Consider the following 22,518-nt stretch of genomic DNA (forward strand, 5'->3'; position numbering starts at 1 on the left):
TTGTGGGAATTCTTTTTTTTAATAGGAGAGAAGTTTATAGCATTCTTCAAGCTGAAGGAATTCTACTTCCTCGTTATGCAGTTCTAAACCGCGATCCAAACAATCCCCAAGGTAAGAGTTATTTTTGTGGCATTGTCAAAGGCCTTGGTTTTCACAATTTTTGGTATTATAACAATTTTTCTGAGTGTGGCTACATGTGAATGCTTGTTGCATGTCTAAGAGGTTCTTCACATGTAGGCATTCATGTGGCATTCACATATAGTCACACTCTGCTGAATGAATTTTATACAGCCTGCCATTACTTTCTGGGAGATATTACTCCATTGCCACCAATTTAAGATTGACACTTTGGCTGGTTTTGCATGTAATGTGAAATTATGGTTTGTGCTAACTATAGTTAAGAATCCATACCATGGTTTGAATTGCCAGATATATGACATGCAAGCTATAATTTAGAGCTGCTTGTCTGCTTTTTATTTGCCATCTGCTCAGTATCCAGCTTAATAAATTTTATTTATTTATATTATTTTTACATTTATATCCTGCTCTTCCTCCAAGAAGCCCAGAGGTTATGTTTATCATCACAACAAACCTGTAAGAATAGGTTAGGCTGAGAGATAAGTGACCGACCCAGAGTCACCCCCACTGAATTTCATGGCTGAATGGGAAATGCGCTTGGGTCTCCCTGACAATAATCCAACACGCTATCCTCTAGACTATGCTGGCTCACCCCTATCTCCAAGCAGCCTAATTGAAATGGAGCAGTAGCCAATGGTAAGTGAATTAACATAACAGCAAACCATAATTAGCACAAACCGTGGTTTGCAAAGAGTTTCAGATCCTGGTTTGCCAGCCCCAAACAAAACATAGTTTGTGTGTAAGCTTGAGCTGAGACATTAAAACAAACCATGGATCTGGATTGTGATCCATTGTATCCATAAGAACTGGGTTTCTGTGCCTGCGCAGGGACCTCCCGGGCTGACTAGCTAGCTCCTCTTTGCACCCCGCCCGTCTGCACGTGCCTTGCAGATTCCGTTGGAATTGACGGTTGGGGCGCCTCTCCTTCAGTTTTCTCTTGACCGCCAAAGCGCTTACACCTCTTGGCTGTTGCTCCTCATTTGTTGGTTAGTTTTGACTTTGGACTGTGTTTCTTCTGCTGAACGGATTGGCTTTTGTTTGTTGATTACTTGGATTGACCTCGGAAGGAACAACGGACTTGAGTTTGGGACTCTGATTCTGACTTACCGAAATTTGTGCAAGAACGGCTTTGACTCGGATCGGCAAACGGACTTGTTTACGGACTCTGCTTTTGATTGTTCCTAAGATTGTTTTTTGGATTTGACTCGGAACGGCATTGGACGAGATGGAGACTAAGAAGACTTTCAAACGTTGTGAAAAGTGTCGAGCAAAGTTGCCTTCTACTGATTATCACGACGCGTGTTTAATGTGCCTGGGAGAGAATCATAACACAGCGGCGTGTAAGATATGCTGCTCATTTTCAAAACAGACAAGACAAAATAGAGCTTTGAGGCTTCGAGCAGCGTTATATGAGGAGGCACTTGGACCACCGACTCCTCGTCCTTCGACGTCGATGGGTTCCGGGTCGACATCGGGGGCGACTTCGATGTCGGAGTGTGGAACATCGGGCTCCCCGGGGTTGGGTTCCAGCGGGTCTGCCGAGGCGCAGTCTAAAACCGCTGTTGACACTCTGTTTAAGAAACCGAAGGAGGTTTCAAAAAAGCGGAAGCATAAGGATAAGGAACGTCATGCTTCCGAGAAGGCAGGTCGCCACCGTGAGGAGTCTCGACATCGAACTCCCTCACCGACGGCAGCACAGACTTACGACGAGGACTCGGCTGAGTCTCCTACGGCCTCGAAGTCGACACCTTCGGTATCGACGGCCAGGATGTCTGTGGCTTCGGTGTCGACCTCGACTTCGGGATTGGACCAATTCACTCTTGGACAGGCATAGACATTGGAGTCGACAACGGTATCGGCGTTGACGCATTTACTAGTCTCGGCTTCGGAGCCGTCCGCAAATGGTCAGGTGGTGTATACCATCCCACCGTCGGCGTCCACGGTTCCGGAGCAGATCTTGAATGTGAGCACCGTTCCTTCGTCGGTGTTGACGGCTTCGACATTGAGGTGGATTCCTCATCTTTTGTCTCCGGCATTGACGCCGGCGCAGTCCCCCTCGACGCCGAGAACTCCGGGACTGGCTGCACAGGGGGACGGACTTAGGGAGCTGCTGGAGTCGACTTCGAGTACACCCTCGGGTGCAACATTTCGTGGTTTCCTGTCTACTGGCTTGGACGAAGGTCCTGAAGGTGGAGAATTGGATGGTTTGCCTCATGCTTCCTCACTAACACCGGCAGTGATGCAGGGACCTCGTACCAATGTCGAGTGCTCTACGACGTTGGTGCAACCGACCCATTCCTGCGGATTTCGGCATGGTGTGCCGGATGATTATGCAGAGTTTTTGCGTTGGAAGGCTGCACAAGGCGTTCAAGTCGGGGTACAACCGGTGCAAGGACTGCAAAATCTTGTGCAGGCTGGGCAAATTGCTCAGCCACTGCTGCAGTCAGATCATCAGGTGGCAGCTTCTACCCGGGTGGCATCTATGAACTTACCTGTACAGGCGCCGTTGGCGCAGGTTCAAACTTACCTTCCTGCAAATCCACAGTTGCCTGAAGTCCAACCAAGGGCGCCAGAAAAACCTGCTGGGAAGAGAAAAAGAAAGGCTACGCCTCCGCCTTCTGAACCATCATCTTCACCCTCTGATGATAGTGGGGACGATGAGTCGGGCCCGACCTCTGACAGGGATGATGTCAGCCGTAGATCGGACCCTCCCTCGGATGTGCCACCGAAACTTTCAACCTCTCCAACGGAGGAATTGAAAGCCTACCATATCCTCATAAGGGACATTGTAGAAGCCCTAGGCATGGACATAAGCTCTCCGGATGCGGACGTTGCAGACCCTGTCTATAATATGATGAGGAGGTCCAAGACTTCGCATCCTGTGGCCCTCACCATGATTCCTGGAATAGACAAGGCTGCAAGGGTTGCATGGGACGCAGTGGGGGTTGGGGCTCCAACTTCCAAGCGCATTGAGAATTTGTATAGGGTGACTGAGGGAGAGAACTCTTACCTGTTACGCCATCCAGTACCAAACTCCCTGGTCGTCAGTTGCGCTTCATGCTCCAAGAGCAGGCACCGTCATTCCACGCCTGCTGACAAGGAGGGGAGGAAGATTGATGTTATGGGTCGGAAGATCTATAGCACCTCCAGTTTAGCGATTCGTATTGCTAATTATGCGGCCTGTATGGCGCGCTATAACCATCTACTATGGGATGCTCTCTTGCAGGATTCAACCTCTTTATCTCCAGAGGACTTTAAATGGAGATTTAATGATGTGTATGAAAAGACAATGGCAATAACGCGCCAACAACTGAGCGCATTCAAGCACTTGTCAGAGACTGAATCACGGACAATGGTGACTGCGGTGAGCTTGCGTAGACATGCGTGGCTTCGCTCAGCGACCCTGCAGACGGATATGAAAGAGAAAGTGGAGTCCTTGCCATTTGATGGCAAAGGATTGTTCCATGAGGACACGGATACGTCAATGGAGACGTTAAAGAAATCAAAATTCACGGCCCGCACCTTCATGGTGCCTTCGAGCGGTTCCAGTTCAACTTCGAGGAGCCGCACTTATTATCAGCGAAAAAGTGATCGGTATCGGGACCGCAAGGAATACCGGAAGCAGTTTAGACCTTACCAGCGCAGTAAGGGCTTTAACCAAAAGTTGAAAGGGAAGACAGCTCGTCAAGGTGACAAGGACGCCTCCAGCAAGAGTTTTTGACAGGACTGTTCGTCCATTGCATCATTTTCACAGCAGCCCATTACAGTTACAACCAACGCTACTGAATGTACCATCCAGGACCCACGACATTGGCCCTGTAGTTGCCAGGATCAACATCAAACTGGCAAGCCATGCGCAAGCATGGCACAACACAACATCCGATTGGTGGGTACTGAGAATAGTGCAGACTGGATATGCGTTGGAGTTCGAGACGAGACCTCCCTTTTCTGGACTGGTCTATACGCCAGCCACGGATGTGCTGCAGGACAAGGTCAAGGTGCTGCTGGAGAAACGGGTGATCACGCAGGTGCACTGGGCGAACAGGCTAACGGGTTTCTATTCCCGGTATTTTCAAATACCAAAGAGAGACGGTGGAATAAGAGCAATAATGGACCTGAGGGGACTCAATCTCTTTATTCAGACCAAGAAGTTCAGAATGGTGACTTTACAGGGTATCCTGCCTCTACTGGTGAACGAATGGTGGGCAGTTACTCTGGATCTCAAAGACGCATATTTTCACATCGGGATCCAGGAGAGTCACCGCAAGTACCTCCGGTTTACAGTGGGGGCACAGATTTATCAATATGTGGTACTTCCATTTGGACTTTCTACTACTCCCAGAGTGTTCACAAAAGTGATGGCGGTGGTAGTGGCCCACCTACGGACTCAGGGCGCAAGGCTCTATCCGTACTTGGACGATTGGCTCGTGGTGAGCCACAACAGGAGTTTGCTTATCCGCCAGGTGCGGGAGATGCTGGACTTGTTGGAGTGTCTCGGCATCACTGTGAATTGGAAGAAGTCGAGACTCGAACCCAGGACTCGGGTGAATTTCATCGGAGCGGTTCTGGACTTGGAGGTGGCCAGGGCGTTCTTACCAGCGGAGAGAATTACCCAAATGCACGAACTCATACGTCGATTTCAGAGGACTCCGCGGCAGCCAGCTGTTCAAATCCAACGGATGTTGGGTTTGATGGCATCATGCACCACAACAGTGTCGCACACGCGCCTCCGCATGCGCACACTGCAGCATTGGTTTCTCCACAATTTCCGACCCAATGTAGATGGCCAGAACATGCAGTTGACATTGCTGCCACATGTCCTCGCCAGCCTAAGGTGGTGGCTAAATCTGGGCAATTTGAACAAAGGGGTCGAGTTTGTGTCAAGGGAGCCCACATCACGGATAACGACAGATGCTTCGATGATAGGCTGGGGTGCGCATTGCGCCGACGTCTGTGTACAGGGGACGTGGTCCCAGTTGCAAAGGCTTCAGCATATAAATTACTTGGAACTGTTGACTGTGTTCCAGGGCCTAAGGGCATTCAAACCTATGATAACGGGGCAGGCAGTACAGCTGGAGTTGGACAACACGACGGTGATTGCCTACCTCAACCACCAGGGAGGGACAGTGTCGTCGTCCCTTTGCCTGCTGGCTCAAAGGATATGGGACTGGTGCATTCGACATTTGATTCACCCGGTGGCTATCCACATAAAGGGTGCAGACAACTGCTTGGCCGACAGGCTCAGCAGGGACATCAGCTTCAACCAGAGACACGAGTGGGAGATCAACCCGATGTATCTCGACAGGGTGTTCGAGACCTGGGGGGTCCCATTGATAGACTTGTTTGCCACGAGTGCCAACAAAAAGTGTGCCAACTATTGTTCGCGTGCGGGCATAGGCCAAGGGTCCCTGGGGGATGCTTTTCAACATACCTGGAAGATGGGGCTGTTATATCTTCCCCCCCACTGCCGCTGATGGGACGTGTGGTCGTGCGGATACTGCGGGACCGGGCGAAATGCATACTTCTGGCTCCGTGGTGGCCGCGCCAACCATGGTTTGCCACACTTCTGGAAATGTCTCAGTCGGTGTTCTACAAGTTCCCCAGGGCTCCAAACCTGTTACAAAGGGAACACGGAAAGGTGTTACACCCCGATGTACAATCTCTCAGGCTGACTGCTTGGAGAATCAACTACAGTGGTCCCTCGACTTATGAACTACTCGACATCCGAAGTTTTCGACTTACGAACGACAAAAATGACCGGAAGTCGTTGCCGGTTTAGATGCGGCTTCCTCGACTTACGAATTTTTAGATGCGGTTTCCTCAACTTACGAATGTTTCCAGACCTCTGTGGGTGCGCTTTTCGACTTACGAAAATTTTGACCTACGAACGTGCGTTCGGAACGGATTAACTTCGTAAGTCGAGGGACCACTGTATTAAACAACATCTTACTGAATAGTAGGCGTGCGTCAACAAGACGCAGTTATGCCTGCAAGTGGAACCGCTTCAAGGTGTATATGAGGGAGAACAGTGTCGCGCTCTTGCGTGCGACCCCACGTGAAGTGCTACACTACCTAACATCGCTCAAGCTGAATGGACTGGCGGATGTCTCGGTTAAGCTGCATTTGGCTGCAATCTCATCAAGGCACAAGGGGTGGGATGGATCCACAGTCTTCTTCCACCCAGAATGTAAATGTTTCCTAAAGGGTATTAATAATCTCTACCCACCTGTGCGCAGCCCAGTGGAGCAATGGAGTCTGTCCTTGGTGCTCTCTGCCCTGACGGAGGCACCATTTGAGCCGCTGGCGACTGTTCCACTAAAATATCTGACTTTGAAGGTTGCGTTCCTAATGGCCATTACATCGGCTAAGAGAGTGAGCGAGATGACGGCCCTGCGGATGGATAGACCCTACACTCAATTCTATCCACACAAAGTAGTGTTGCGTCTAGATCCAAAGTTCCTACTTAAGGTGGTGACAGAGTTCCACCTAAATCAGGACATAGTACTGCCAACCTTTTTCAGTGGTGCAGAGACGGACTTGGAAAAGGCCCTCCACACGTTAGATGTGCGTAGGTCGCTCCTATATTATTTGGAAAGAACTCATGCTTTTTGGAAGAGTAAAAAGTTTTTTATCTCCCTCCAGGGGCGTAGCAAAGGCCGTCCAATCTCTCGTCAGAGACTTGATCACTGGATAGTAGAGCTCATTTTCCTTGCCTATAAGAGCCAGAAGGTAACACCGCCTAGGACGGTGCGGGCCCACTCTACTAGAGCCTATGCGACGTCGGTGGCACATCTGTCAGGCATTAGGATGGCGGATGTCTGCTTAGCGGCAACGTGGTCTTCGCATCTACCATTCGTAAAGCACTATGCTCTGGATCTGCGAATGGCTAGGGAAGCGAATTTTGGGAGGTCAGTTTTGAAACGAGTGTTGGCATAGCTGGGGGTCTTCTGCACCCGCCTCCTTATGGGGTAGCTTGCTAAACACCCAGTTCTTATGGATACAATGGATCACAATCCAGATAAACAGGTTGCTTACCTGTAACTAATGATCTGGATGTGATCCGTTGTATTCATAAGTCCCTCCCAGCCGGCCCCGCTGCAGAGTGCATGGACTAGTGGATGCTGGTGTGCGGATCATCCCTGATATGGCGGTCTGTGAGAAATCTGAAGAAGAGGTGCCCCAACCGTCAATTCCAACGGAATCTGCAAGGCACGTGCAGACGGGCGGGGCGCAAAGAGGAGCTAGCTAGTCAGCCTGGGAGGTCCCTGCGCAGGCGCAGAAACCTAGTTCTTATGAATACAACGGATCACATCCAGATCATTAGTTACAGGTAAGCAACCTGTTTTTTTACATTACATCAAGTCCAGCTTTTCTCTACAACAATAGTTCACATTTGAATTAGGACAGACTATGATCTTTTCCTTCACATATTTCAATGATTAAATTATTTAGATCAAGACCCCAGTCCTTTTTAGCTCTATCTAAGTCTCTCTTTTTTCCTTCTGAGATCAAGAATGTAAAATCTCCAGAAATTTTGAAACAGCAAAGAGAAAACATTTTTTAAAAAAGAAACGATTTAGAGGAAAATTATGTAGGATCTGGATTGTGATCTGTAGACACTCATAATGATGGGTTCTGTGCCTGCACAACCATTTGGGTAGAATTCGATAGCTCCTCATGGTGCGCTGATAACTGCCTTATACGCATGCTCTGTGTCTGTTATTTTTGGCAGTTCGGCACCAATTTCCCTTCAGTTCCTTTCTGATTGCCAAAGCACTCACACCTTCAGTTCTAGGCTCCTCAGAAAGTTATCTCAGAGTGGATTGGTAATAAAATTGAGAGATTTGATGACTTTGTTTGACCGTGGACTGTTCCTGACTATTATTTGTATTATGTGGTTTGTAAAAAGAAGTAATTTTTATGTTCTTGTTTCTTGGTTTGACTCAGACTGTTAACGGACTCGCTTCTTGCTTATTGGACATCTACTTTACCACTAGACTTTAATTTCCTAATGAACTCTAAAAAGCCCCGAAACAAAACAACTTTTAAAAGTTAAGGAGAGTAAGGGGAATTTCCTGTCGACAGTCAGATACGCTCTGTCTCCTTTTGTCTAGGAGAAAAACATAATCCCTCTTCCTGCAAAGTGTGCAGTTCATTCTCCCGCCAAACATTAAAGAATTGAGCGGCGAGATTACATGTTGCACTTTTGGAAAAGGTGCTGAGTCCAACAGCTTCTGTGCCTCGATCACCCTTGGTATCGAGTTCACCATCGAAGGCATCAAAGGCTGCCTCATCCATTGTACAGTCTAAACCCTCAGTGTTGGAGGTATCCACTTCAAGAGCTCATGCACCTTTCAAGAAGCCACTTGCTCCTACAAAGCATAAAGCTGAAGTGGCCCCTCCCTCCCCCAACAGCCACTACAGAGGTACCAGGGACCATCTTGCTTTGACGGGAGGAGAGAAGAAAGAAGTGAGACTAAGGCCCATGTAAAGATATAAATCTGTGGCTTGATATATTGTTCTTTATTCAAGTTTTTTAAACTGCTTTGGGAGGTTAACCTGAAAAGTGTTATATAAATGCTAAATAAAAAAAAGAAAGAAATAAAATAGCCTCCCATCGGATTTGGGACAAAAAGAAATGAAAGTCCACTACAAACAAGGAGGATCCTCCACTGAAAAAGCATAAGGATAAACGCACAGTATGTGATGGTATCAAGTATAGCCACGCCTTCTCCAATAGGGCTTCAACAGCTGGTACTGTCACAAAATGCCTCACCACAGATGTTGGTACCTAACGCAGCTCCAGATTTACAGAAGTTGAGGTCTAGGCATTGTGCGACATTGCTGCCTCCCACACCAATGCCACAGCAGTCACCATCAATATTGAGGCACTCAGTTCATTCCCCAATCATGTTCAAGGTTGAAACAGAACCAAGAGATCTGGTTCGTGATCCATTTTGGTCATAAGGAATGGGTTCTGCGCCTGCGCAGGGACCTCGCAGGCTGATTGAGTAGCTCCTCATGACATTTAGGGGCTTCATCAGCAAAGGGATGGATGACGACAATGAGGATCCAGATTTAGTAGAAGTACCATTCACGGTTCCTAAAACTCCCAACTATCTCACCTGCAAATTTGTGCACACTACAACAAAGCCTACAATGTCTAGCCAAGTGCCTTCTTGATTATTGCTGCCCATGCAGACTTCAATTTGGACATCCCCAAAGGACTATTCTGTCACGCAAGAGCTTCCGCCCGTAGGGGAATGGGGTGATGCTGCATACCAACTGGGTACTGTCTCTCTTGGTCTGCCAGCAGATTACAACAAATCTTAAGCTGTGGAAGGCTGCCAAAAGGCATCTGGCCATTTGGTCAGGTGCCCACTCAGGTTACACCTCCAGGACTCCTTGAGGAAGAGCGTGCACCTCACCTGAGGCCTAAGCTTGTCTCTGCGATAGCTACTCAGACAGTCATACTACCTCTACAACCATGTAATGTGGTAGCTACCAGTACACAAACCACATCATTATCACATGACCACTCTTCAGTAATTGAAGGAAAGGCTTGAACTCACTCCACCTTGCAGACAGAAGCCTGTTTCCTCTGAAGATGCTTACGCATCAAATGATGCTTCCAATTCACTAATAACCACTCTAAGCCTGATCCAAACTCTACTGCCCCTTCTGTTTTTTCTACAGAGGAGATGCGTTCATACCACCAACAAATAGCTGAAATGGCAACTGGATTGGGGTAGGAATGTAAAAAGAAAACAAGTAATTTGGATGATCCTATATATAATTTTATGCACATCTCTTCTGCTTCTCAGCCAGTATATTTGCTGATGATACCAGTTATTACTAAGATGGTGAAGTTTGCTTGGGAGGTTCTCCACATGACCACTACCACTTCAAAATGCCTGGAGACCCTATGTAGGATTCAAGAGGAGGAGAATGAGTATATTCTCTGGTAATAGATTTCGCATCATCCTCCAAGATAGGACGGGGGGACACAACACCAGCAGATAAAGAAGGTCGAAAATTGCCAACTATAGGGCTTATTTTGTCAAAGTATACCCACATACTGTGGGATTCCCTTTTTCAGGATCATGACAAGCTTATGCCTGAAGAATTTTAAAATGAAATTTACAGAAATCTACACTAAACCATAGCAGCCACCTGTCAACAGCTTAGCAATACTAAGCATCTTGCAAAAACAGTCTTGTACTATAACAGCTATCACACTATGTAGACATGGGTGGGTGTGCTCAACCAATCTCCAACAGGATATGAAGGAAAAAATAAAAGGACTACCTTTAATGGCAAGGGCTTGTTTTGCGAAGAGACTGATGCAGCCATGGAGAAGTGGAAAAAGTCTAAATACGCTGCCAGAAACTTTACTACCAACCCATTTTCATTCTCTGGCTCATGCTATTGTCCATACAGCCAACGTCAAAGCACCTACCAAACGACTGATAGAAAAGATAATAGAAGGCCTTATATATCTCACGAAGCCTAAAAACTATGTACTACTTTTAAGTACGTTTTAAGGTTGCAAAGTATGCTTATTTGGAAATGAGTTGAAATTACTTCAAGTAAATATGATCAAGACTGAACTGCAAAGGTTTTGTGTGTTACTTGTTTATAAAATGGAACAGTCAAAGGAGGAACACAGAGTGTGGTCCTGTCAGATGTTTTTTTATTATTGATTGTCTTTATAGATCTGTTTTAAGCCAGCCTAGATACCATGTTTGGCAAAAAGGCAACATAGGATCTGATCAACTTATACATAAAAATATGTATGATCTACTCATTTGAACAATGTAATATTGGAATGGCAAATGCATTCAAAATCATTTTTCCTGTTCTGCAAAAATATAAATCACATTAAAAAGTGTTGCCCTTATCTCCCCCGCCCAATTTTTTTTTATTGTAACACTGATTTGCAAGATTATGCAGAGGTGAATATTTGTTTGTTGTAATGTCTTTGTATGTTTTGTATTATTTGTATGGTAAATAAAATCAGTCTACATCATTCAATTCAACATACCTAAATAATGGAGCTGGATCCATTTTAAAAAAGTTTGATTAATTTACCATAGACAAATGGGCCTTCCTCCTCCTGCCTCACTCCATGTTCACATTTTCTCCTCGGTGCTGTTTCTTAGTTATTAGCTTGATTTTTTTTTTAATATTGCTTAACATTCTCTGCGGCATTATGAGGGTAGAACAAGAGGAAGTGATTTTTTGGCTTCTTTCCCTTCTTTGCAAAAGCCCCTTTCACTTCCACAAATATGTCACAGAGGGTTGCATGATCTTAGGGACATTTTTGTGGAATCAGTCAATCAATGATTTTTATTATGGTCCACAACCAGCATAAGATAAAACAGTAGAGCATGATTCAAGAACAAATTATGGAAAAGTAAAAACATTACTTCAAAATTACTACTCCAATATTGTGAAGCTACATTATAATGCTATAAAGCTGCTACTCTTAGAAAAAATTGTAGCTACAAGATTATTAAGCAGCTGTATTAAAAAATAAACATTTCTGAGATTTGATACTGTGATAATACTGTAAAACTACTACACATTAAAATAGAGAAAAAAGATAAAAGCAAGGTGTAATATCAATAAGATTATACCCATAATTGTAAGCATCTATGTTTAAAAGGATAAAAACATAGCATATATAAAATAAAGAAGTGGAGAGAAATGTAAAATAAAGTGGCTAAAACAAGATATGTAAAGTAGGTTAGCTAACTGGGAGGACTGAGTGGGCAAATAAAATAGTAGTTAAAAGCAATACAGGGCTGATACATGATTATGGACTAGCAGTCAGGGCCTGGCAGATCTTATACACTGCCGTGCAGAACTTGCCAGTGTTATATGTGAATAGCAGCATCCAAATGTAGGCTTGGCTTGGGCGACCAGGGTACTAGCAAAATAGCAGAAGAATAAGTTTGGCATATGGGCTGGGTGTGGGAGAATAAACTGAAGTTGAATCCAGATAAGACAGAGGTACTTATTGTGCGGGGTCAGAACTCCAGAGATGATTTTGATCTACTGTTCTAGATGGGGTCACACTTCCCCAAAAGGAACAGGTTCGCAGTCTGGGAGCACTTCTGGATTCACACCTCTCCCTGGTTTCTCAGGTTGAGGTGGTGGCCAGGGGTGCTTTCTATCAGCTCCGGATGATACGCTGGCTGCACCCATTTCTTGAGATCAATGACCTCAAAACAGTGGTACAGTTGTTGGTAACCTCCAGACATGACTTCTGTAATGCGCTCTATGTGGGGCTGCCTTTGTACATAGTCTAGAAACTTCAGTTGGTTCAGAATGTGGCAGCCAAGTTGATCTCTGCGTCATCTTGGAGAGACCATATTACTTCTTTACTGATGGAACTACACTGGCTGCCAATAGGTTTCTGGATAAAAATACAAAGTGCTAGTTATGACTTATAAAGCCCTACACGGCTTAGGCCCATGGTATCTGAGAGTGTATTCTTCACTATGATCCCCACCGCCCATTGAGGTCATCTGAGGAGGTCCGTCTCCATTTACCACCAACTCGTTTGGTGGCTACACAGAGACGGGCATTCACGGTCGCTGTCCCGAGATTGTGGAATGCGCTCCCTGCTGACATACAATCCTCCCCATCTCTGGCAATTTTCAAAAAACACCTGAAAACCCATCTTTTTGCAAAAGCTTTCTCGGCTTCCTAAATTTGGGGGGGGTTTTAATCTCTGGTTTATTTTTAAATTGTTAAATTGTTTTCAGTTTTTTGTATATGTTTTTAACTTGTTTTATGCTATTGTTAACTGCCTAGAGATGAAAGTTTGGGGCGGTGTACAAATTTGATAAATAAAATTTGATTTGATAAATAAATAAATATCTCTATAAAAGGGGCAAAAGAGGAGTAGTGCTCTGTGGTTTCTACCTCCCCCTTGTCACAGGGACAAAGTTTCTCTGTGATTGGAATCTTTCTGTATTTGCCTTCCAGTACAGCAGAGGGAAGGGCATGACAGTGAGCAAAGGTGAAGGCCCTTCTGTGTCTTTGGATTTCTAGCTGTGATAGGTATGCTGCAGGGGTGGCAGAATATCTAAGCCAATCTGAGGACAAGAAGGATGGAACCCTGCCTAGGTCAGCCCAGAACTCAGTGTCCATTATCCTCTGTTTGATGACTGCTTTCGCCTTGGCCCATAGCAAGTCGGGGGGGGGGGGGCCGGGCTGGTAAAGCCCAGGAGTGACAATTTAGTCCACACGGCCCTTTTTCAGGAAGATTGAAAATTGTCCAATATGGTCAGAGGGGCCATGCCCTGAGGGATGAGGGCATTTTTGTGGAAGTGAAAAGGGCTTTTGCTGGGAGGGAAGAGAAGTAAAAATCCCTTTTTATGCTTCTTCCTTCATGCTGGGCTGCCTTCATTGCTACTATCCCAGTTCACTGTGAGGGCAGAGCAGCTCCACGCTCATAATAGTATGGAGAATATAAGCCACTACTTAAAATTGTTTTGTTTTCACTTTAAACACACACACACACTGTTGCTATTTTAGCAGAATGATACTTTTTCTGAGCTGACTGTATCCCACAGGCTTTTTTGTTTGGTTCCTGAATTTTTAGTATACAAGTCATGAAGCTGCTGAGGAACAGTCTCACACTGGAATAGCAGGTTGTTCATCTCTGGTGATCTAAGCCTTAGGTTTGTACTCATTTTCTTTCAGAATGTAATTTAATTGAAGGAGAAGATCACGTGGAAGTGAATGGAGAGGTTTTCCAGAAACCATTTGTAGAAAAGCCTGTCAGTGCTGAGGACCACAATGTATATATTTATTATCCAACATCTGCTGGTGGTGGAAGTCAAAGGCTCTTTCGAAAAGTAAGTATCACTAAACTGTTCATTGTATGTATTAATACATAGAGGTTGTTATCCATGAACTTAATCTTTCCATTAATCCTCTTCCCAGTGGCTGCTCCTGCTTCAGCCCCATCAGTGTTGGGAAAGCAAGGAGGCTCCATTTTGTTTTGTTCCTCTCTGGAGAGAGGAATGGAACTGAACCTCTCTGCTTCCTCCCCCACCCCCCAAGCCAGGTGGGAATGAAGAGGGTGCATGAGCACTCCATTCCCATCTGCCTCGGGGTCATTGGGAAGCAAAGAGGCCCTGTTCTATTCCTCTCTCAATAGAGGAATGGAGCAGGACCTCTCTTGTTCTCAGGATTCTGATGTGCTTGTAGGGCCAGTGTGGGGAGGAGCTTTGGAACTGCCATGGCTTCGGCTCTGAAGCTTTCCCCGGCCGCTTGCACTATAAGAACATCATGGCCAGGCACCAGGCTGTGATGTCCCTAAAGAGCCAGTGGCAGGGGAAAGCCTGGGAGCCACTACCACGGCTCTTGGAGTTTTAGGGGCTGCTGCTGCTATCACAATTACTCCTAAAGCTCTAGAAGCTGCAGCAGTGGTGGCTCCAAAGCTTTCCCCTGCCACTACCCCTTTAAAGACATTTTGGCCAGCTGTGATGTTCTTATAGCGCCAGTGGCCAGGGGAAGCTTAGGAATCACCACGGCTTCTGGAAGTTTGTGAGCTGCCACAGAAGTTGCAAGTGAACGGGTGGGGTGGGGGCGGCAGCTCAGCAGGTGGCCCCTGAGAGGTGAGCGGCTCATGTTCTTTGGACACGTTCACTCAACTATAGCTCCACCCCTGCCTCTTTCAGCTACCTCTCCCACCCATACTCCTTGCTCAGTCTTCTCAGCTATTGTGTGAAGCTCAGATACCCCAGCAACTCCACTTAAGTTCATGATTATTTAATATTATAGTATACTAGGAGTTGCATTAGCAACCCCTTTGCACCATCCCTTCTTCTTGCTGTATTTTGACACAAGACCTCACAAGCGAGAAGTTACAACTATATGGATAGTTTTATGACATTATAAATAGTATAAGTAGATGTAGGTGGGATGAAATAAGAATGTGTAAGGAAGACACAGGAAATAGAAATGATAAAGAAAGCACAATAGCATAATGGAATGGTGCTTTGTTATATGTAGTAAGCGATGTGAAGTTGGACTAAACAGTGGCATTTTCAAATGGGTGGAGTAGCAAGATGTTGAAGAATTTTGAGGGATTTGAAGGGTTGGGTAAGAAGACCTTTTCCATAGTGCGGACCCACCCTTCTTTGTTGCTGTGACCTTCAAGGTCATCAGACCTCAGTCTATTTGCCCAGAGAGGTTCCTGGGTCAACTGCAGTTCATGGTAGAAGAACCTATCTGGGCCCTTCTCTTTCTTCCTAACATGTTTCAGCACTTCACATCACACTAGGATTTTGTTGTTGTGTTTTGTAACAACTTTGGCTTGTTCTTTTACTATCCAAATTGTCAAAGAATGGGATTTGGAGGAGTGTGATATGAGAAAAGAAGTAGAGCTTTTTTTGTGGAGCGAAAAAGGCATTGTCTTTAATGCAACGTTATCTTGATAGAAAGGTTTGTGTTTCAGATTGGCAGCAGAAGCAGTGTTTATTCCCCTGAAAGTAGTGTGAGGAAAACAGGTTCATACATTTATGAGGAATTCATGCCTACAGATGGCACTGATGTTAAGGTAATGACAAGTGGATATTCTGGTTTATATTTAAAACAGTTAAGTGGTTCTCAACAGCTTTAAATGTGAAACATTTATCTCTGCCTAAAGCATTGTTATTATTAAATCTGAAATACTTCAGAAGCTGTGTTCCTTCTCTGATGCCTGGAGCCGAGTCTCTCAATCTCTCATTGGGTTATCCTTTCCCACGTGCTCCCAGGCAGGACTAATGAAATTTTGTTACTAGCCTTAAGAGCCTGGAACGGATAACCCCACCCAGTTCTTTTAGTCCTGCTTGCGCTCCTAGGCAGAGATTGTTTGTATTGCTCTACATTCTTGTTTGTTATTCTCTTCTTTATTTCATACTACTAATTTCCTCATACATCTATTCTCGCTTCATTTTCTTACCTTGCTGTACCGTCTTAAAAAAAACAAAAAAACACACTTCCTCCGTTTGTCTGTGCCTCGTCTTGCTCTCTTTATACTTCCTTTAATTTTAATGTCTATTGCCTATGGAGAGACAACAGGCTATTAGACGTATCTTAGTCCCCACGGGGAGAAAGCCATCGGGCTTCCCATTCGCTACCAGAGCGCCGGGATCGCCCTCACTGCCATTAGCGGACGCGCCCTTAATGGCCGCGCCGCTAGATGAAGCTACCTTTGCAGGGGATGCCGGATCGGGTCCCCTACTCAGTGCAGATAAGGACGCCGCACCGAGTCCTTCCGGATCGGGACCCTTGCTCCTGACGGCCAAGGATGCCGTGCCGGGTCCTTCGTTAATAGCCCGCATGACGAGGAGCTCCGCGAAGACCAGGAGCGATCTGCAGCCGGATAGCGTGGGCCAGACCTTGGTCTCGTTCCCACCTATCTTGAGTCTGCTTGAGAAAAGGAGCACCATTGCAGCCGCTGCAACATCTAGCGGTTCTGCAAGCGCAAATTTTTTGGCGGGAAACCCTGGCAGGGCGGGAAGCCCGGGAACCGCCACTAACCAAAGCCGCGCTTCTTCCACTGATTGCCAGGGAGCCGGATCTACACCCAGAAGGCTGGAGTCCTCCTTGGGACAGAGCAACATAGGACCGGTGAGATCCCTCCTTGTCGCGGCTAGTCAGGGACCTTCTTTATTTAACCCTTTAGTTGCCCAAGAATTGCCAACAGCCCCACAGCCAGTACAAGAACTGCAAAATGACCAGGGATTGCAGCATATTTCCCTGCCCTTGGTTATGCCTCCTACCTGGCAGGATTGGATTAAAGAGACCTTAGCTATATCTTTGAAGCAGGTGGCAAAAAGGGGGAAAGATCTAGGAGAAGGAGCAAGGATCATCCCATATCTCCCTCCTCTTCTGAGGAATCTACCTCTCACCCGCCCAAGAAGGCTAGGAGTAAGAGGAAGTATACTGATGTGGATGGCCTTATTAGTCCCCATCCACAGGGACCAGTTGAATTGGTGGATTTAGGAGGAGGTGGACGCTCATCAGAGGGGTCTGGGGGGGAATCCCCTGACCTTACACCCAGTAATCCTCTACCACCACTTCTTCCAAATGAACCACTGGCTCCACCCCTTCCAAATGAACCACTGCTGCTTGCACTACCTATATCTCCTGCAGCACCTATTCCTATTCCTACACCAAATCCTATGTCAGTACCAATACCGGGAAATTTACCTTTAGATCCTCTGGACAAGGAAGAAGGAGAGTGGTCGGATGATCAGGACAATCCTGCACCCACACTATCTCAACGCTTATTTTCACAGGAAGATTTTAGCCCCCTAGTATCTAGAGCCATTAATGCTCTAGACCTCCAGTCTCCTAGTAATCCAGAGTCTGCTCCCCCTACTAAGGGATCTCTGGTTTTTCCTAAGCCTAAGGTCAAAGAACTTCTTTTTCCACTACCAGAATTACTGGCTGATACGGTTAAGGAAGAATGGCTGCTTCCTACACCCAATCGTAAATCTGTGGCAGTAGCCAACAAATATTATACTTTTCAACAGGAGGCCATGGACATGCTCAAGATGCCTCCGGCAGATGCCCCCGTGGTAGCCCTTCTAAATGGGGCTTTGTTACCTAGGGATGTGGAGTCCGCTTTAAAGGACCAAAATGATTAAAAAACTGAGGCTTCTTTTAAAAGGGCTAATGAGGCCTCATCCTTATCAATCAGAGCGTCAGCTGCTGCATCCATCCTATCCAGGGCATCTGTGGTTTGGTTAGATGACCTAATACAAGATCTGCCTGCCGACATTTTTAGCCTAAGACACCAGCTTATAAAAATTCAGAAGGCACAGGCCTTTGTATCAGATGCAACCCTGGACGCTATAAGATTCTTTTCCAGGGCTTCTGCTGCAACGGTTGTCGGATGCTGTAATTTATGACTGAAGCATTGGCCAGTAGACGCTACTTCGCGGTCAAACTTGGCCGCTGTGCCGTATGACGGGGTGAAGTTATTTGGGGAGGAAGCCCTAAAGGAGGTATTGGTAGACTCTAAAGATAAGCATAAGACCATGCCTCTTCCTCCAGTGCCACATAGACAAGAACACCCCCCTCCTAGGAGGTCTGTTCAATTTCAGTACCAGTCCTTTCGGAATTTTTGCCCCTCCTTTCGAGGGAGGGACAGAGACTCCAGATACCAACGTCCTCAGTGGAACAGACAACGAGGTGGTAGGGCCTACAACCACAGCAGACAGGCCTTTAACAACCAGACCAAACCTCAAAAACAGCAATGATTCCTCATTGGGGGGGTCGTCAGTCAACCATCATTCAAGAATGGCAGAAAACAACAACGTATCTGTGGGTACTATCAACAATAGAGAGGGGCTACATGATAGAGCTAAAAACAGCTCCCCCCAAACAGATTTTTACCAACTCAAAAATCACACTGGCTTGTCAAATATTTAGGCTTGCTAGACGCCATACAACACCTCTTAGTTATAAGCGCAATAGAGCTTGTTCCTATCCATCAACAGGGAAAGGGCATATATTCAATAATTTTTACCGTTCCCAAGAAGGACAAGTCTCTCAGGGCTGTATTGGACTTAAAATTTCTGAACCGGTGGGTTCCAAAGCACAGGTTTCGCATGGAATCTCTCCGCTCGATAACAGAGACTCTACAGCATCTAGACCTATTAGTCTCCATAGATCTCAGGGAGGCCTATCTGCACATACCAATACACTCCGAAAGTCGCCAACTTCTCCGGTTCAAATACTGCGGAGTACATTACCAATACAGGGCTCTTCCATTCGGTCTCTCCTCAGCCCCAAGAATTTTTACCAAGGTCCTCGCACCCGTGATTGCACACTTAAGACTACAGGAGGTACACATTTTTTGTTACTTAGACGACCTTCTTCTGAGGTCTACGTCCAAGCTGTCGGCGGGAAGGGATCTTCAACTAACACTCTACACACTAGAGCAACATGGATTTCTCATAAACAAGGAGAAGATCCATCTTCTACCTTCTCACAAGATTCAGCATCTCGGCGTATTGATAGATACCTACAGGGACAGACTCTTCTTACCAGAAGAGCGGATACAGATGTTAAAGCAGGAGATCATAGAAGTTCTATAGGCCCGCCAGGCCAGACTGTTATCTCTGGCACGCCTCCTGGGTCTAATGGTGGCCACACTGGATTCGGTCCCGTGGGCCAAGTATCATCTGAGACCGTTAAAATGGTTCCTCATGAGGTTCAGAGTACCCATATCCAACAAGGTCAATATCAACATCTTTGTCCCACAAGAAGTTTTGACATCCCTTCAGTGGTGGTTGATGGATGCCAACATCAGACGAGGCAAGGAGTTCCTGGAACCAATGCGAGTCATACTGACAACCGACGCCAGCAAGACAGGATGGGGAGCCCATTACCAACACAGAGCTGCTCAGGGCATTTGGTCAATGGAGGAAAAATTGCACAGCATCAATTGGCTGGCATTACGAGCTGTTCGCCTTGCCCTGTTAGTGTTCCAACCTCTGATTGTCAACTGCCATGTGTTGGTCAGGATGGACAACACTACCACGAAGGCCCACATCAACAGGCAAGGGGAAACCAGGTCACGCTCTCTCCAGAGAGAGGCATCCCTGTTAATCTCCTGGGCGGAGGTTCATCTAGCATTGATCATGGCTCACCATGTCCAGGGGGACCTCAACTCCGTTGCAGACTGGTTGAGTCGGGAACAACTTCTACTGGGCGAGTGGACGCTCAACAGGAGGATCTTTTTACAGCTCACATGACGTTTTGGCCATCCAATGGTCGACCTCTTCGCTTCAACATTGAACAAGCAACTCCCCAGGTTCTTCACCCGGTTCCCTTGCCCACAAGCGGAGGGAGTAGATGCCCTATCAGCGGAATGGCCTCAGGAACTACTGTATGCATTCCCACCTGCTCCTCTATTGACCCGTTTACTTCGCAGGATCCAACTACTCAGGGCACAAGTCATCTTGGTGGCTCCTTACTGGCCCAGGAGGCCATGGTTCCCAGATCTGTATCACATGGCCACTCAGGAACCATGTCTCCTTCCAATGTCGGCAGACCTTCTCCATCAAGGTCCAGTCAAGCACCACGATCCAGGCTGGTTTCAACTAGCCGCCTGGAGACTGAACGGGGAATATTAAGCAGATTTGGTTATACAAACAGCGTACTAAATACTGTGCTGGCTTCCACCAGAGATTCTACCAAACATATATACCAATACACGTGGAGAACTTTCCTACGGTGGACTACAAGGCATTCCATACCTCGTGGTGCGGCTTCGGTCAAGGACCTTCTCGCATTCCTCCAAGATGGGTTGGATAAGGGTCTCAAAGCAAATACACTAAAAAGACAAGCTGCCTCCTTAGCAGGGGTTATAGCAGGTCTATCTAGATCCAGGGTGATAAACCATCCTCATATCAAAAGATTCCTTAGGGGTGCAACCCTTTTAACTCCCTTGGTGGTCCATCGTTTTCCATCATGGAATCTGCACACGGTTCTTAAAGCTCTTTAGGCGGCTCCATTTGAACCAATCAGGTCCATACCATTAAGGGTATTATCTTACAAAATGGCTTTTTTAGTAGCAATTACTTCTGCAAGAAGAATATCAGAGTTGAATGCACTGTCTTCCCACAAGAATTTATGCATATTCTCGATGGATGCTGTACGCCTTATTCCAAATCCGTTCTTCAGACCTAAGGTGTCTTCAATATATCATCATTCTCAGGATGTAATATTGCCATCTTTTTGTCCCAAACCAACTCACCCAAAGGAGCGGGAATGGCATAAGTTGTATGTCCGTAGATGTTTGAAGATGTATCTGAAGCGCACAGAGGGTTTTAGGAAATCAGAATCCCTCTCTGTTAGCTTTTTACCAGCTTCAATGGGAAACCAAATTTCATCACAGACTCTTGCCAGATGGATACGTGCTTGTATTTCTCTCGCATACGAATCCCAATATCTTCCAGCTCCAGAACACATTCTAGCTCATTCAACCAGAGCAGCTGCCACATCTGCTGCCTTCTCAACTAACACACCAGTGCATGAAATATGCAGAGCTGCAACTTGGAAGACACCCTAGACATTTACAAAACACTACAAGATCAATGTCTTTGCCTCTACACAGGCGGCATTTGGTCGCAGGGTGCTCCAACAAGTTCTTCCCCCGGAGTAGGCACGGACACTCCCTCCCAGAGAGATTTGGCCAGGGCTTTGGTACGTCCCAATGAGAGATGTCCTCGGCTCCAGGCATCAGGGAATGGAGCATTGGTCTTCACTTACCGTGAAGGCTCCTTCTTGATGCTGGAGCCGAGGACATCTTGGCCCTCCCAGGTGGTGTCCTGACCTACTCCATGGGAATCCTAGAAGTTTTGGTGCACAACCTATATAGAGATATGGGTTTGGTATACCTTCCACTGTTATTATCTATCTTGATATATATGTTATACGTTACCTGTTTTATTGGGTAGTTATTTTCATAATTGTTGTGCTACTTGCACTTTCGTCCTAAAAGAACTGGGCGGGGTTATCCGTTCCAGGCTCTTAAGGCTAGTAACAGAATTTCATTAGTCCTGCCTGGGAGCACGTGGGAAAGGATAACCCAATGAGAGATGTCCTCGGCTCCAGCATCAAGAAGGAGCCTTCACGGTAAGTGAAGACCAATGCTCCGTTTTGTCCAGGGAAAATAAACACTTCTTAGGAGAGCATCCTGTGAAGAATAACTCAAGCCATTGGTCTCTGTGCGCTAGCTTTACTGAATTTTCTGCCCCCACCTTTGCAGCAGTCATGTACTTGTATGTCCTCATAGTTTGAGTCCAGTATGCCAAAGTTTCCCATCCTCATGTGTGTCCACTTCTGAGGGGCCAAGCATAATGAGCCCACCAACAATGCACAGATTTCTTACTTGGAAGCTTCACACTGTGGAGTGACGTCTTGCCAAACTACCCTTTAAACCTCTTTGTACAATTTCTCTAAAATTATTGATCTTCAAGATACTGCTTTTGATCACTGTGACTTCTGTGTAACAGATTTCAGAGATCAGGACCTTGTCAATCCACCTGTACACGCTGTGCTTCACAAGGACAAAGTAGCACTTTGCACAGACCTTATGCATTTCTGCAACCTTTTGTTAATGACACTAATGTAGAAAAAAAACATTTGCAAGGTGGCAACATGGGCTTCCGTTTTTTACATTTTACATTACATTATTATTATTATTATTAGTAGTAGTAGTAGTAGTAAACATTTTAAAATAGATGTGTGTTCCTCAATGCAGCTTTTCTGCAATGTCCGTCAACAGATTCTATGGTCGCATACAGACATAACAGATAACCACAGTTAATCATGGCTAGTGTTCCAATTCTTAAC

At 46.1% G+C, this 22,518-nt stretch overlaps 1 protein-coding gene across 39 annotated transcripts in view; it reads left to right on the forward strand.

Moving 5' to 3' along the window:
* PPIP5K2 (diphosphoinositol pentakisphosphate kinase 2) overlaps positions 1-22,518 on the forward strand; it is a 152,545-nt gene that overhangs the window by 35,322 nt on the left and 94,705 nt on the right. For all 39 annotated transcript variants that reach the window (XM_053300886.1, XM_053300890.1, XM_053300892.1 and 36 more), the window contains 3 exons: positions 26-111; positions 13,855-14,009; positions 15,617-15,718. In XM_053300886.1, the coding sequence (XP_053156861.1) occupies positions 26-111; positions 13,855-14,009; positions 15,617-15,718 (343 nt within the window). The remainder of the gene's footprint in view (positions 1-25; positions 112-13,854; positions 14,010-15,616; positions 15,719-22,518) is intronic.

Source organism: Hemicordylus capensis, chromosome 2, assembly GCF_027244095.1.
Source record: "Hemicordylus capensis ecotype Gifberg chromosome 2, rHemCap1.1.pri, whole genome shotgun sequence".
In the NCBI taxonomy this organism is placed as follows: Eukaryota; Metazoa; Chordata; class Lepidosauria; order Squamata; family Cordylidae; genus Hemicordylus; species Hemicordylus capensis.